The sequence below is a fragment of the Passer montanus genome, unplaced genomic scaffold (assembly GCF_014805655.1).
Source record: "Passer montanus isolate IOZ18808 unplaced genomic scaffold, ASM1480565v1 scaffold19, whole genome shotgun sequence".
Classification (NCBI taxonomy): Eukaryota; Metazoa; Chordata; class Aves; order Passeriformes; family Passeridae; genus Passer; species Passer montanus.
This window is the reverse complement of record NW_024366480.1, coordinates 7630887-7645141: the sequence shown is the minus strand read 5'-3', so window position 1 is coordinate 7645141 and position 14255 is coordinate 7630887. Positions and strand designations below refer to the sequence as shown.

The window sequence follows — 14255 nt, the reverse complement described above, 5'->3', positions numbered from 1 at the left end:
ATAAATAATATATTTAGAAGCTGTGCATATATACCTATCAAAGTTATCTAATTGCATTAATAATGGTATTTGTTATCCTGCTTGGACACAACAAATACAATTGTTACATTTCTACCTGAAGCTTGAGTCGCATGTTCTGTGGTTAATTCCTTTTTGTTTATGAAGATGAATCTGGTAAAAAATGCCTTAATCTCTTTTGTTTATTAGAGGGGAGTTTCCTAAGAAACCACAGATGTTTTAGTATTGACAGAAACATAGATGTATATACTGAAGTGGAAGATTTCAGCATGATGGATTAGCTCCTTTCTCTACATCTTTTGAGAGTTCAGTAAAGTAAATTGATCATCCTTTTTTCAGATGCTTGGTAATAAATACCATCTGTTTTTTATTCTGTGTGAGAATGCTGACACATAAATAAGTTACATTGAAGTCGTCACTGAAACAAAAATACGAGATTTATATCTAAGGTTCTGTCATCATTTAAATTGACTTGTCAAGTATGTACAGCATGCAGTGGTTTAGAGTTGTTTAGAGTAATATCACAACGCTATAAATCCTCAAACTTTATCAGGTTTCAGTAACAACAGCTGGATTGAGTCTATACTCATTCAACTGCTGCAGCATGAATTCTTTGTAATTTATCCTTTCATTTGTTCTTTCATTTTCATGTGTTAATCTTCTAGCAAATAATGCTTTTCTTCTTCTCTGTTGTTTGCATTAATTTTGTTTTTACCTTCAGTTTTGTGCTGAATGAGTACTTTCTTAAAAAAGCTGCAATATATTGTTTTTAGATTTAAAACTTCCAGCTATAGGTACCAAATGTGTCATGCTATAAGATATGGAGTCCTTCTGTATAAAATTAATGAAATAATTTTCATATTATAGAAATAATTTACATGAATTAATGATATAACATTAACTTCATAATTAATGACATTTTATATTCACAATGGTGTCTAATAGCCTTTCAGTATGACTGTAATAGTTATGTATTCTGCCTGCCTAATTCAAGTATTGAAGGGACTTTTCCAAACCATGTACATAAATAAAAATTCAAGAACTTCTAACCCTAGCTTCTCCTCAACATGAATATTATTCTCCTTAATTTCATTATAGCTTTTTGTTTCTTACATTATAGAGGAGGAAAATCGGATCTCTTGCAAAGCTAAATAATGGCACATTTGGTGATTGAGCACTGGCAATGATGCTTTGGACTTTTTTATCTTCTTCTTTGCACATGTCAAGGTTTACAAAGATTTTCAGAATGTTGAAGTATCTAGAGAACTAGTGAGAGCCTTGGGGAAATGCCTGTATTTTCATCCTGAATGTGACATTTGCCCAGTTGATAGGCAGTGTTTATGGACCCTCTTGTTCTCATCAGTTGCTGTACCTCTGTTTATTGCAGTGCTAAACAGACACAATGCAGACAGGTTTGAGGATCTTTGTGCTTTGTTTATTGGGCTCTTATAATGATTGATCAATATAAACAATAATGTATAAAAACATTTCAGTACAGTAGCTTGATAACTGCTGTAGGAGGAACCAGAAATGTGTGACATTTGTTGGTTCACGTTGGCAGAGAGATTTGTGAGAGACAGACTGTTGCTGATTTGACATTCACTGAAGCCCTTCCCTGCTTTCTGTAAAAGAGCAAGGCTTCCAGCTTTAACTGTCTGACTTTTTATTATGTTTTTGTCTTCTAGATTGTGTTTAATGAAGAACTAGGAAGTCCATTTATTGTAGCACACAGTGTTTCATTTGTAAAATCTGATACACATTCACTAGCTGTGCTGCTGCTTAGGGTAGAAAAAGATGAACTGGACACAAAAGGAAGTGGATTTCATGTTACTTTGGAATGGGTTACAGTTGCAGAAGGAAGAGAGGGTAAGTGTTTCACATTTACATCACTCTAAGTAATGTTTACAAGAAAATAAAGATCATGTTTTTATTCTTTGTCTTCAAAGTTATTTTTCCACAGGTTCTGATATTTCTTTTCCACAGCCTAGATTTTACATAGGTAAATTTTTCTTATATTTTGAGATCAAGTTATTGACCTAAATTTTGACAGACATTTGGAAAACAGGAAAAAGTAAACTTTTGCACTTGTGTCATTCAGATAATTAGAAAACAAGATAGCACTTTACTTGAATATTATGAAATATAATTTCTGTTTAGCTTGGTTTTGTAAAATCAAGGTTATACAGAACTATTTCTAACTAATGTCTGTTGTATTTTTTAAAATATTGTACATGAATATGAGTCTTTGGTTATGGTTTTTTTGTTGTTGTTGTTTTTAACTTCCAATTAATGATGTAGGGGATTGGAAGTAGTATGAGATAAATGTAAGACCTGTAGCATACTAAGTAAATACTGCATATTCTGGGTTTTCCTGCAATAAGAGTATGAAGTTATTCCATTAATTTTAGACCAACATATTGAAAAAATATTAGTTAATGTATTAATACCTACTAATTAATATTTTATCCTAATAAAGTTTTACAAATGATACTTCATATATTCAATATGACCATATATATATTTGTATTAAATATCATGACTTACATGAAGGATACAAGACCCCATGTGTCACTGATTTTTAAAGATGTGTGGATTAAATGTCAACATTCTTGGAATGACTGTGATACGGTCTTGCTCAGTATGTTCTAAGAAATAAAATTTTGATATTGACAGTCCCAAGATCTTTAACTAGTTGAACTAAAGCATTGAGACATACTGTGATGTTATTTGCCAAATGTTCTTCCATCTCCTACAAACATAGTATGGATAACATAGCATGGAATAGAATAATTCATTTGGAAGTGATCTACGAATCTCATCTAGTCAAACTGCCTGACCAGTTAAAGCCTCCTGTTAAGAGCATTGTCCAAATGCCTCTTAAACACTGACAGATGGGGTTTTGACCATCTCTCAAGGAAGCCTGTTCCAGTGTTTAACCACCCTCTCAGGAAATAAATGCTTCCTGATGTCCAGTCTGAACTTCATCTGGTGCAGCTTTGAACCTTTCCCGTATGTCCTGTTACTGGATACCAAGAAGAAGAGCTCAGCATTTCAATCTCCACTTCCTCTCCCTAGGAAGACTGTAGACAGCAATGATGTTGCCCCTCAGCCTCATTTTCTCCAAACTAGACAAGCCTGAAGTCCTCACCTAGTCTTGACAGGACATTCTTTCCAGACCTTTCACCAGCTGTGTTGGTTGCCCTTAGTGGCTTTAGTTGTTTCCTGCTGTTGAAACCTTGGATGATGGAAATATTTCTCAGAAAGCCACATGAGACTAGCTGCCTTACGCTTTTGTGGCAAGCTCAACAAGAGAAAGAAACCTCTGAACTTTATTGTTTATAACTTAGAAGAAAAACTAAATCAGTAACACTGTCTGTATAGAACTGAGGACTGTTACTCATGAGAACACCAACACAGACTTTTATTATATAATATAATCAGATTTTAGTAAAAGTAAGTAGTTAATCAACAATCCATTTCTTAAATTATCAAAATCTGTGCTTCATCAAAGCAAAGCCTCAAAACATGGTTATGTCTTTTGACACCAACAAATGTGCAATCTCTGCCCTGTTTGGCAGACTGGACAAAGGGATCATACTCACCTCTATTGCATTACCAAAGAACGAAAGAATGGAAGCATGAAAATAAATCAGAACGGGGGCACTGGTTAGGTCTTTTCATATCTTCTATGGTACTTCAAAGGACTGTAACAAAGGTATACTCTTCCAAAGTTGGTTTTCTTTCATTAACCAAACTTCTAGGAATACTTGCTGTAAAAGCTTGAAATAAGGAACCACCATGCTGCCTTATGAGATTCAGAAAATGTGACATGCTTAGCTTTCTTCTGACCTTCTCTACAAGAAAAATATTATTTGTACAGAGGGTATGCTGGGCTGGCTGTGATCAGCAAAGACATCATAAGAATAAAAGGCAGTCTTAGATTAATCCAGTATAACTCACTGGGAAACCGTGGTACTGTGATTCAACAGGTAGGAATGCATAGTATTTTTAAATGTAATGTGTTCCTTAGATAATAATTTGTCTTCTAGAAATATATTATGATTTTTTTTAAATTTTATTTTATAGGTGATCATAGATACGAAATCACTAAAAGGAGAGTTTTGCAAGGAAAATCAGTCCCCCATTATGCAGCAATAGAGCCAAGTGGGGATGGTCTAATGGTTGTTTCCCACAAACCATTCACATTTATGCAAAGTGAAAGTGACAAATTAGAAGAAAATGATGATGCAAAAGTATCAAATGAAAAGAAAGGTAAGACTTAGTCTGACAGGTTATGACAGGCTGCTCTCTTCTTTGACTGAGGACATATCTTGTTAGTTTAGCATTTGCTTGGAAACTCTAGCAACAAATGTTTTAATATCTATCTTATGGACAGATTGATTTTTGTTTGTTTGCTTTTACTTTTGGCAGTTGTATTGTGCATAAACCTATATTTTTTTGGATAGGAGACGCTTAAAGAATTTTGTTGTCTTAAAGAAAAAGATATTTTGCAGACAGATGTATAATAAGTTTTTGGTATTAGTTGAATTGCTAATGCCTAAATTTAGACATCTGTCTGAAGTACTCAAATTAAGAAACCAGTCTTCTTAGATGGGAGGGGGCCATGGACTTCCCCAAACTCATCAAAAGCTTATCAGAAAGCTTTTTTATATGTAATTTATTCCTGCCTCTGTAATATTTAAATAATTATTTTGAAAAATCTTTCTAAAGAATGAGACTCATGTAAATGATTATGTTTTCTCCAGTGGGAAAGCAGTTCAGAAAATCTTCAACAAAATGCATTCATACTTTTTTTTCTTTGCAATCAAAACAAAACTAAGTCTGTAAAAACCTATTAATAGAGTTGTTTATTTCTAAGTATCACTAAGCTCTGTAATGTCTATGTTTATGTAATTATGTTGGATTATTTTATATTTGATTTCTATTTCTGCATATGAGGCATTGGTTAGTAAACAAATTGTAAGGATAGTAGCGCAATCTTTGTCAATAGTGTGAAAATCTATTTTGAAAACAATACAAAAGGATCAAATTTCTGGAATGTGTTAATGTTAAACACTGTGACAACTGTGATATTGTACATGTAATTTTATTAAGAATAGTCTGTACATATAAATCTTGAGGCAAAGGAGTTCTTCAGTACACTGAGCACCATAATGCAGTTGCCTTTTGCTGACCCTAATACAGGCTCTAGTTTTATTTGCACAGTTACATAAAATTGCAGGTGTAATGGACTTTTAATATCAGATGCAGTTTGTGTCAGTGTTCACAGTTGTGAAGGCTGTCATGTCTCAGTAATAGTTTCTGGGGAAGTATAATTATATAGAACCTGTGACTGATCCATTGCAACCAGGGCAGTTGTGTGGCAAAGGGCAACAGTGCAGGAGTCCTTCCAGAGTCACAGCTGCTGGTATGAGGCTTTGATCAGTGGAATCTTGGGTTGGGTTGTGACAACTTGGGAGCTTTCAAGGGGAACCCATACTTTACTTTTTCTCAAAATAAAAAGGTAACTTGTACAAGATTGCTCTTTAAAAAATATATTCATCTGTATTTATATTTTTTCTGTGCATTACCCACTCATGCTGTCATAGCCTTCCTTTTGTATAAAAATTTCTCTTAAAAGGCCATGTCTTCTAGCAGTTTAGTAATCAGACAGCTTCTAAACACAGTAATAAAAGTCGATCACTACCTCTGGGCAAGCAGTTCTATTTTATCTCCATTAGCTGAGGCAGATTAAGACTACTTAGTCTTATAAAATAATTTCTATTGAGTAGTCAGCGTAGCTTCTGCAAAATATAGAAGTAAAAATGTTTGCATCTCTGAATGATATATACTTCTATCATGCAGTAGCTTGTCACAGAATAACTAGGTTGGAAGAGACCTTCAAGATCATCAAGTCCAACCCAGTCCTAACACCTCAACTAGACCAGAGACAGTGTGCCCCATCCAGTCTTTTGGTAAATACATCCAGGGATGGCAACTCCACCACCTCCCTGGGCAGACCTTTCCAGTACTTACTGTATGCCTCTTTCCTAATATCCAACCTGTGTTTCCCTTGGCACAGCTTAAGACTGTGTCCTCTGGTTCTGTCAGTTTCTGCCTGGAGAAAGACACCAAACCCTACGTGTGCACAACCACCTTTCAGGGAGTTGCAGAGAGTGATAAGGTCACCCCTGAGTCTCCTTTTCTCCAGGCTAAACAACCCCAGCTCCCTCAGTTGTTCCTCACAGGACTTGTGTTCCAAGCCCCTCATCAGCCTTATTGCCCTCCTCTGGATGCACTCAAGTGTCTCAGTATACTGCACCTGGTGTCTCCTCAACCAAATTATTAATCATTAATGTTTCATTGTATTTAAGTACATTTCACATTCCAATTTCATAATGCTACAGTAAACTTTGGAGTAATAATTAATGCCCATTGTATAACTATCAGCATATTTGAGTATAGACATGAATATAAATTACTTTACTTTTGTGTAAATTGTTTAGAGTAAAAGTTACTTCCACTTTTTCAAAAACACGCTTTCAGAAAATTCCATGCGTTTCAGCACTGAATGCTGTGGAATCCAGTAATCCTTGTAACCTAATTTGTGTTTTGCTACATGTTTCCAATTGTAGACCCTCTCTACTACTGGCAGCAGACAGAAGATGATGTGACCATAACAGTTCACCTGCCTCAAGACATCACAAAGGATGACATAAAAATACATTTTTCCCCTGATAATATATCTGTTACACTAAAAGACCAGCCTCCATTGATGGAAGGAAAGCTCTATTCATCTGTGGACCACGAAAGCTGCACATGGATAATTAGAGAGGACAAAAGGTATTCTATAAATGCTTTAGGTTTTTTATTGATAGGAACTGATTTTAAAGCATATACCATATCTGACTTCTGGCTATTCTGGGATGGTCTCATTTAATGCTACACCCCATGTCCCTTCTTGCAAGAGTGTCTCCTCTCCTGAAAACAGTTCACTGGCTTTTGCTGTCTCAGTAATGTTTCTTTATCTAATTGTGAAAGTAATCCCCTTTTTTGCAGTTATTTTCCAGGGAAAAAACCCACCCAGTATCAAAATGTTAAACAGAGATTTGTAAGAAGAGTAAACTTAATTGGTTCAACAGTTATTTTTTTCACTATGTTTCAGGATTGATTAGTCTGAATGTACCTTGTTATATGTGTTAGTTTCTCTTCTGTTTTCCACAGACAAGCATTTTAGTAATATTACAACAAAATTCTTTAGGCTTGACTTATAAATTCCTTAATATATTTTCCTAAAAAGTAATATATCATGTGCATTATAGAAAATGAATCTGTGTGAACTTAAAATGTTGTAGACCTCAAATACAAATGTTCCTGCTTTTATTTGAAAAGTTACTTTTAGGTGCTTTTCTCATTCTGAAATAAAAATATAAAAGAATGGAGAGGGTGCAAAAAAATAATTCAGAGCTCCCTAAAACATAGTCAGGTTTTTCTTTGTGCATTGTCTGGTTTTCATACTCTGCCTGAAGTGAGCCATGTATTCACTTACCCACCCTGGTCTGGTTATCTCTGAGATATTCATACTCTTTAATGACCTCAAGAAGAAACGTGTACACCACCAGGTGATCCACTCAACAGCTCATAGCTGTTTATCTAAAACAAAAGCTGCTCTTTGAGTTGTGATAAGGTTGGCTTTTTTTCAGTTTCCAAAAGGTTAACTGTAAAGGACAGTCATTCTCAAAAAAAAAATTAGAGAGACTAATATTTTTATATAGGTTATACTATTACTATATATTAAAATTTGACTATGATTGAAATGTGTGGGGTTGTTGTTTTTTAGATATCCTCCTGAAAAATAACTCTGAATAACTTGATTTTTTATAAGGTGAATAACTTGATTTTTTTTTTATTACTCATTCCAGTGAATGTTATTGCATGAATATCAGGCTTTTACTTTAATGAGAAAGGGCAATTCCGTATTTCAGTGTAATAAGTTGCACTCAGTTCTTAATGTTCGTACTGCAGCACTGCTATAAATCTATTGATTGAAAGTCAAAAACTTGCTCCAAATGTCTCCTGTAGAAGTGTGCTGTTCGTAGTACCAGTGTAATTGCTTCAGAGTTCACTAAATAGTTGCTGCTATGGTGCAGTAATGAGTAACTTAAGAGGGTTTTCTTTCAGGAGCACTACAGCTGTCATTGCTGCAGAACCTATAAGTGTATCTAAAAATGATAAAATTTACTTCAGTTTTACCATTATATCTATGTGTTTGTCCAATACAGTATTTAAATGGAATTACCATGTTGGTGCATCAGGCTGTGTCTTATTTTTCATTTACTTAATTAGTTATTTCCAATAGTTTAGTGATTATACTCGGTTCTCTTTGTTGTTCTTGGGGTTTTTTTTTACTTGTTATGGAAATCTTATCTCTTTTGGGATACTTGTTTTATATAGGCAGTATAGAGAATTAGTTGATATATTATTTCTGAGGTCTATAAAATATTAATATTTTGTCTCAGATGTTATTTAGAGGTAGGGCACACTTAAGTAGCCCTAAGAACTACTGCTTATGTTTCAAATACTTCTGTAGTAAAATTCTGACAGTCTTTGAATAGATTGCTGTACAAGTGATTTCCTGCCATATTTTAAATATTTTAATGAGACTGCTTCAGGATAAACTACACTTACATGGTAAACCCTGAGGTTTGTGTATTAGAAATCACATCCTTGGTCTGGTTTTCTTTAAAGTATTTTTTATTAGAATAGTTTATTTTATAATTTGAATGCTAATGGTTTCTGTTACGTGATTTTCCTTATTAATTCAGTTTGAAGAGAAGTGCTCTTATGTACATGTAGAGCTTTTTGACTAATCTGACAAATGGATGTAGTGTTTGCATGTGCTACTCTTTGTCTTTTCTTTGCATTTTAGTTTGGAAATCTCTCTGATTAAGAAAAATGAGGGATGCCGGTGGACAGAGCTAATTGTTGGCGACACAAGAGGGGAATTCATTATGGACCCTTCCCAATGCTCTGAAATAGCTGAAAGCCTGATGCATCTTACTTCTGAAGTAATGGTAAAGAGTCAAGAATCAAAGACTTAAAATTCTTGTACTTTTGCATGTTGTCTTTTCTTGTTACCCTAATTTGCACTGCACTGACCCAGCTCATTACTTCTTTTGCTATTTATTAATTTTCAATTGAAACAGTAACAAACTACTGGCACTAGAGTTGTGAATGTACTTTGAACAGTACAATAATCTTCAAGGGGGACTGAATTTAACTTGTATGATGGTGTCTGTGCACGAAACAGAAGCCTGATTTAACACTGAAAATAAACTTTGTTCCCACCAGTTAGGGTGTGCCAGTTTGTTTTAAAGCAATTAATTAAATTATTTTGAAAGATGGCTGTTTCTTGTTTATCAATAGGTTAGCAAAACTTTTTTACTGTCTTGCTAGGAATACTGTACTTGACCTACAGAGTGTAAATGACATGTTTAAAAGGAAAATTTAGGAAAGTATAAACATGGCTCATGAACTTTCTGGCATTTTTGTTATACAGGAAGTCTACTTAAAGTAAAATGTAATTTTTAGCTGATATTGACTTGCTACTTTTTAATTATAAAGTGGCATCTCATCTGAAACTTGTGCATTGTACCTCCCTGTGGCTTTTTATATATTAGGTTTGGATTATTACTTTGTTTTTAGTAAGTCTGAAAAGTGTTATTAAAATAAATTCTGTGTAGTACTCCAGATTGACTTCTCTCTACCTCAGTATTTGTGAGCAAGATATCGTAGTATATCTTTTGACCATAGATTTTTTTTTAACTTTAAATTTCTTTTATTGTGTACTTCCTACTGAGCTTAAAGTGATGATCTTTAATCTTAAGTTTTCATTAATTTAAAATAGATTTTAATAAATTAAAATTAATAGCAAAACTAAAATGTGTCATGTATTTAGAGTTGCTTATAAAATTAATACATTTTTAATTACATTACTGATGGCAAGATGAAACAAGCTTACACTGATGTACATTTATTAAATGTGCATATGATTTCAGGATTGTATGCTTTTGCTACTTAGAGAATTATTTGGAATAATTTGGAATTTATCATCCATGTTTTAGTGGCTTATGTACCTTTCCTCAAACTGAAGTTGATTTTATTGTACCTACCACTTGTGTTGTCCTCCACAGCAGAAAGTGTTTTATTAATTTTGAGTAAGTACATAATAGCTTAATCTGTCAGAATGTATGCATATGCAAATAATTCTTCCTGTTCAATTGTTCTTTAGGTTGTTTTTTAAGCTATAAAAAGGATTCATATTTTTTTTTCAGCAGTTTGGATTTTCAGTGTAGTTCATTCTTTTTTTCAGAATCCAAACCCTGAAAAGGAAAATCCACCATGTAATGCTCAAGAGTTAGAAGAATGTGATGCTTTTCTTGAAGATGGTGCAAGCTTGTGCAGATTTGATGGTGATACATTGAAAATCACTCATATAGTAAGTACTGTAAATTATTATAGAAATACTTTAAAACTTTTTTTTGTTTGGAAATTGATCTCTATTATCAGTACAAAAATTCAGCCTATTCTATGAGAACTTGCAGTTTTGTCCTTGTTAGAGTATGTAGAAATATGAGTATTTCAGTATATTTTTCAGCATACAGGAAGATATTTTCACTTTGATTTAGTTCTTCTTTCAAGTTGTTTGGGGTTTCTTCTTAGTAATTTTGGGGCCTTTCCCTTCAGAAATGGGGCTGATACAGCTTTTTATCCACAACTGCTACAAACATTTTTATTGAAGAGTGTGCTAATCTGAAATTTAGTAGTTACTTGATTGCAAGTAAATTAAAAAATTATTTCATTTCATAATTTTAGTATACTAACTAATCCTTGTTTCAGTGTCTGCCAGCTTTTACCTGAGAGGGACAGTATTTCCTTCCCTGTTAGCCCTGCAGAAAACCAGATGTGATTACTTAGAGAGAGTCTTTTGTAACATGAGAAGTTGTAGGTTAGGATCTGTCCTAGAAAACCATTTCTGCACAAAACACATTCCCATTTGCTTGTGTAGTGGACATGATGTTTCTCTGAATATTACTTCAACAAACTTAATTGCATCTCCTTGAAATGCGTGAGGCACCTGTGGTGTATTGAACTGTTGATCAGTGGAATGCAGCATAATGTATTCAAACATTTTGTCAAGTAACAAACATAAAACTGTTGATCATCTAAGTTTGGCAGTATGTGTGACAGAATCTGCTATTTTTGCTTTGAATCAATATTTTGTATTTGTTTTGTTTTCAGATTAATCTTGGAAGCAACCAGTATCTTTTCTCAGTTGTTGTGAATCCCAAAGAAATGCCATGCTTCTGCCTGAGGCATGATGTTGATGCTCTTCTCTGGCAGCCTCACTCTGACCAACCAGAGAATATGTGGGAACACATTGCAACTTTTAATGCTTTAGGTAAGAAATTAACTTCTGTGTCACGCACCTGTGAGACTTTTCTATGTGAATACTGCTGGTATGGCTTATGTTGACATTTCACTTACTTAAATCGGAATTGAAAGTTATTATAATTCTGTTGGTAGCAGCATGGTAGCGTGTTGCATATAGGTAAAACCTTATGGAAGAGAGGCCTTGTAAGACATGGCTTAGGCCTTGCTGTTCTGGCTAAGCTAGCCTGTTAAGTTCCCATGAGAAAAGAATCATAGGAATGAGAATCAGTTTGCATAACAATCTATTTTTGTAAGAAAAGAGTTTGCACCTGTGAAAACAAGAAGTCTATCCCATGAGACTCCGTGAAAGAAATTTGCAAACTGTCTAGAAAGAGGGAGGTTTGATGATGTACACTATACATTTATTGAGCAGTGAAGTGAGTTTCAGTGGGTTGTTAACCAATTAGAGGTAAACATGGTGCCTTCTGATACCATGTAAAAATGAGCTGTGTGCAATAAAAATTCAGCTATTAGGCACAAAGAAAGTAGTGTCTCATCTCATTTCTATCTCTAACACAAGGTCAACAGTGACAGTATCCTAATTTTAGAAATAAGAGAACACAGAAATGAAACGTTTATGCCCTGGGAGAAAGACAAGCCTTTTCAGACCATGTATAGGATGTAAGCACAGAACTGCATAGTGAAAAGGAGAGTTCCTTGGTTAAGTCACCTGGAGTCAGAGACTGAAAAGCATAATCACCACCTTAACATTGACACAGACATCATCAGGGCAACAGCTGCAGTTAATTGATTATGTGTCTAGGTGTGTGTAATCTTATGGTAAGGTATGTTAATAAGTGACCTTTAGATTTTTTCTGTCTTGTTGACCCATGTGATAACCATTGGCTTGCATTTTTCAAGGGAAGTGAAGCAAATAACCCTGCAGAAAGATGGTAGATCACTTTGCAGAATTACATCTCAATTCTCTTTACAGAAGTGTGAAAGGAAATCATTCTGAATTGAGTCAATTTGATACCAGAGTCCTGTTATGAAAGTGGAAAGGGGAGGATTTTTTTCCTTCTGAATATTAACAGAAATTACACTGTGTTTAAAAGTAACTTTTTTTTTTTTAGTGAGTTTTAAACTGAAGACAAGTTTTAAGTGTCTGTTCAAAATTAGATAGGCTCTTTTTAAATGTAATTACATACTGGGAGGTGAAGAGAGAGAAGAGATTTATTCTTAGACCACTAATATTGGGCCAGGATTTCCCATATGGACCATGTCTGTGTCCTTATGATCCTGCTGAGGAAATGAAAGACCTTGTGAGGCAGAAAGAAGCCAGATGTGGGAAGAGTATCTTGCTGTACATATGTATCCAAAACACCAGTTAACATGAGGTACATGGGAATTACATATTGGTGTTAAACTGGTTAATGCATCCCTTCAGAAAGTACTGGCTTATATAATAAGAGTAGTTTGGTGGTTTGGGGTTTTTTTTGTTAATGTTGGGTTTTGTTGATTGGTTGTTGTTCTTGTTTGTTTTGGGAGTATTTCTGTTATAAATTGCATATTGTTAAGTTAAGCATAGGTTTTTGTCAGCCAGTTAAAGTTCTGTTGAAACCCAGCTATTACTTATCCCTTCTCCTTGGTTTTGGGCTATACAGGTTATGTCCAAGCATCAAAGCAAGACAAGAAGTTCATGGCTTGTGCTCCAGATTACTCCTACGCTGCTCTTTGTGAATGCTTGCGAAGAGTTTTCATCTATCGCCAGCCGACTCCTCTGGCCACAGTTCTCTACAACAGGAAGGAAGGAAGACAAGTAGGACAGGTTGCTAAGCAGCTGGTAGCAACCCTGGAAGCCAATGATCCTATCTTAGGCTTTCAAGCTACGAGTGAGAGATTATTTGTTCTCACAACAAAAACCTTGTTTTTAATAAAGGTGAACTCTGGAAATTAATTATTCAGTGTGCTCTGCTGTAGTTTGTGTTAACAATTTGTTATAGAAGTGAATAGGCTGACAATCGGACAAGTTCAGTACAATTTGCTGAAAATCAAAAAGGGGATGTTTTACAGGAGAATCAAATTTCTTCGTTAGAATTCTTCTGTAAAAAAGTGAGTTTTTTGACTTTGCTGCCATGGAAGTAAACTTTTTCAGAGCTATGGGAAAATGTCTTCTGCATTAACATCTTTGTCAAAATAATTGTCAGATGCTGCTATTGCATAGGTGAACAGATTTATGCATTGCTTTTTCCAAGTGACGTTATTTGTTATACTTCTGAGTTTTTTGAATTCACTGCTGTTTTTAAATGCCACTGTTTACCTATGAAAAAAGTAGTCAGATAAAGAGTGACAAGCATATGATATGCCAAGTAGATTGTATCATGAAGAAAAAAATCTCCAGATCAAATATGGTTGACCAAAAAACTGATTTCACGTTTTGATATTCAGTAGTTTTGAGTGACATGTGAGTGAAATGAACAAGGTATTATGTTTCTTATACAGGTAATAAAATGGAGCAATTTTACTGTATGTGCACATTTTAAATTATTGGTTTGGGACTTGTTTATACTTGTACGTTTTAGTAGCTTTTTCCAAAAGCAAAGTAAGGGTCAATGTATAGCTGGCAATTATACATCGAGTGCTGTTAGTTAAGGTTTGTCATACTCTCAGTTGTGCCATTTTCACTTGACTTTATACTTCATTTACAATGAGAAAATGAGAAAATGGCTGACAGAAAAAGCACTGGTATTGTAACCTGGATGGGACACTCAGAGGTGCTGCTTCTGCCTCAGATACCACTGAAA

At 34.4% G+C, this 14255-nt stretch overlaps 1 protein-coding gene across 1 annotated transcript in view; it reads left to right on the top strand.

The window, feature by feature from the left end:
• Positions 1-13975, top strand: part of NUDCD1 (NudC domain containing 1) — a 35085-nt gene extending 21110 nt beyond the window's left edge. The window contains exons 4-10 of the mRNA XM_039706198.1: positions 1704-1884; positions 4105-4290; positions 6654-6861; positions 8948-9092; positions 10391-10516; positions 11320-11479; positions 13116-13975. Of these exons, the coding sequence (XP_039562132.1) occupies positions 1704-1884; positions 4105-4290; positions 6654-6861; positions 8948-9092; positions 10391-10516; positions 11320-11479; positions 13116-13408 (1299 nt within the window). The 3' untranslated portion in view covers positions 13409-13975. The remainder of the gene's footprint in view (positions 1-1703; positions 1885-4104; positions 4291-6653; positions 6862-8947; positions 9093-10390; positions 10517-11319; positions 11480-13115) is intronic.
• The last annotated feature ends 280 nt before the right edge of the window (positions 13976-14255 follow it).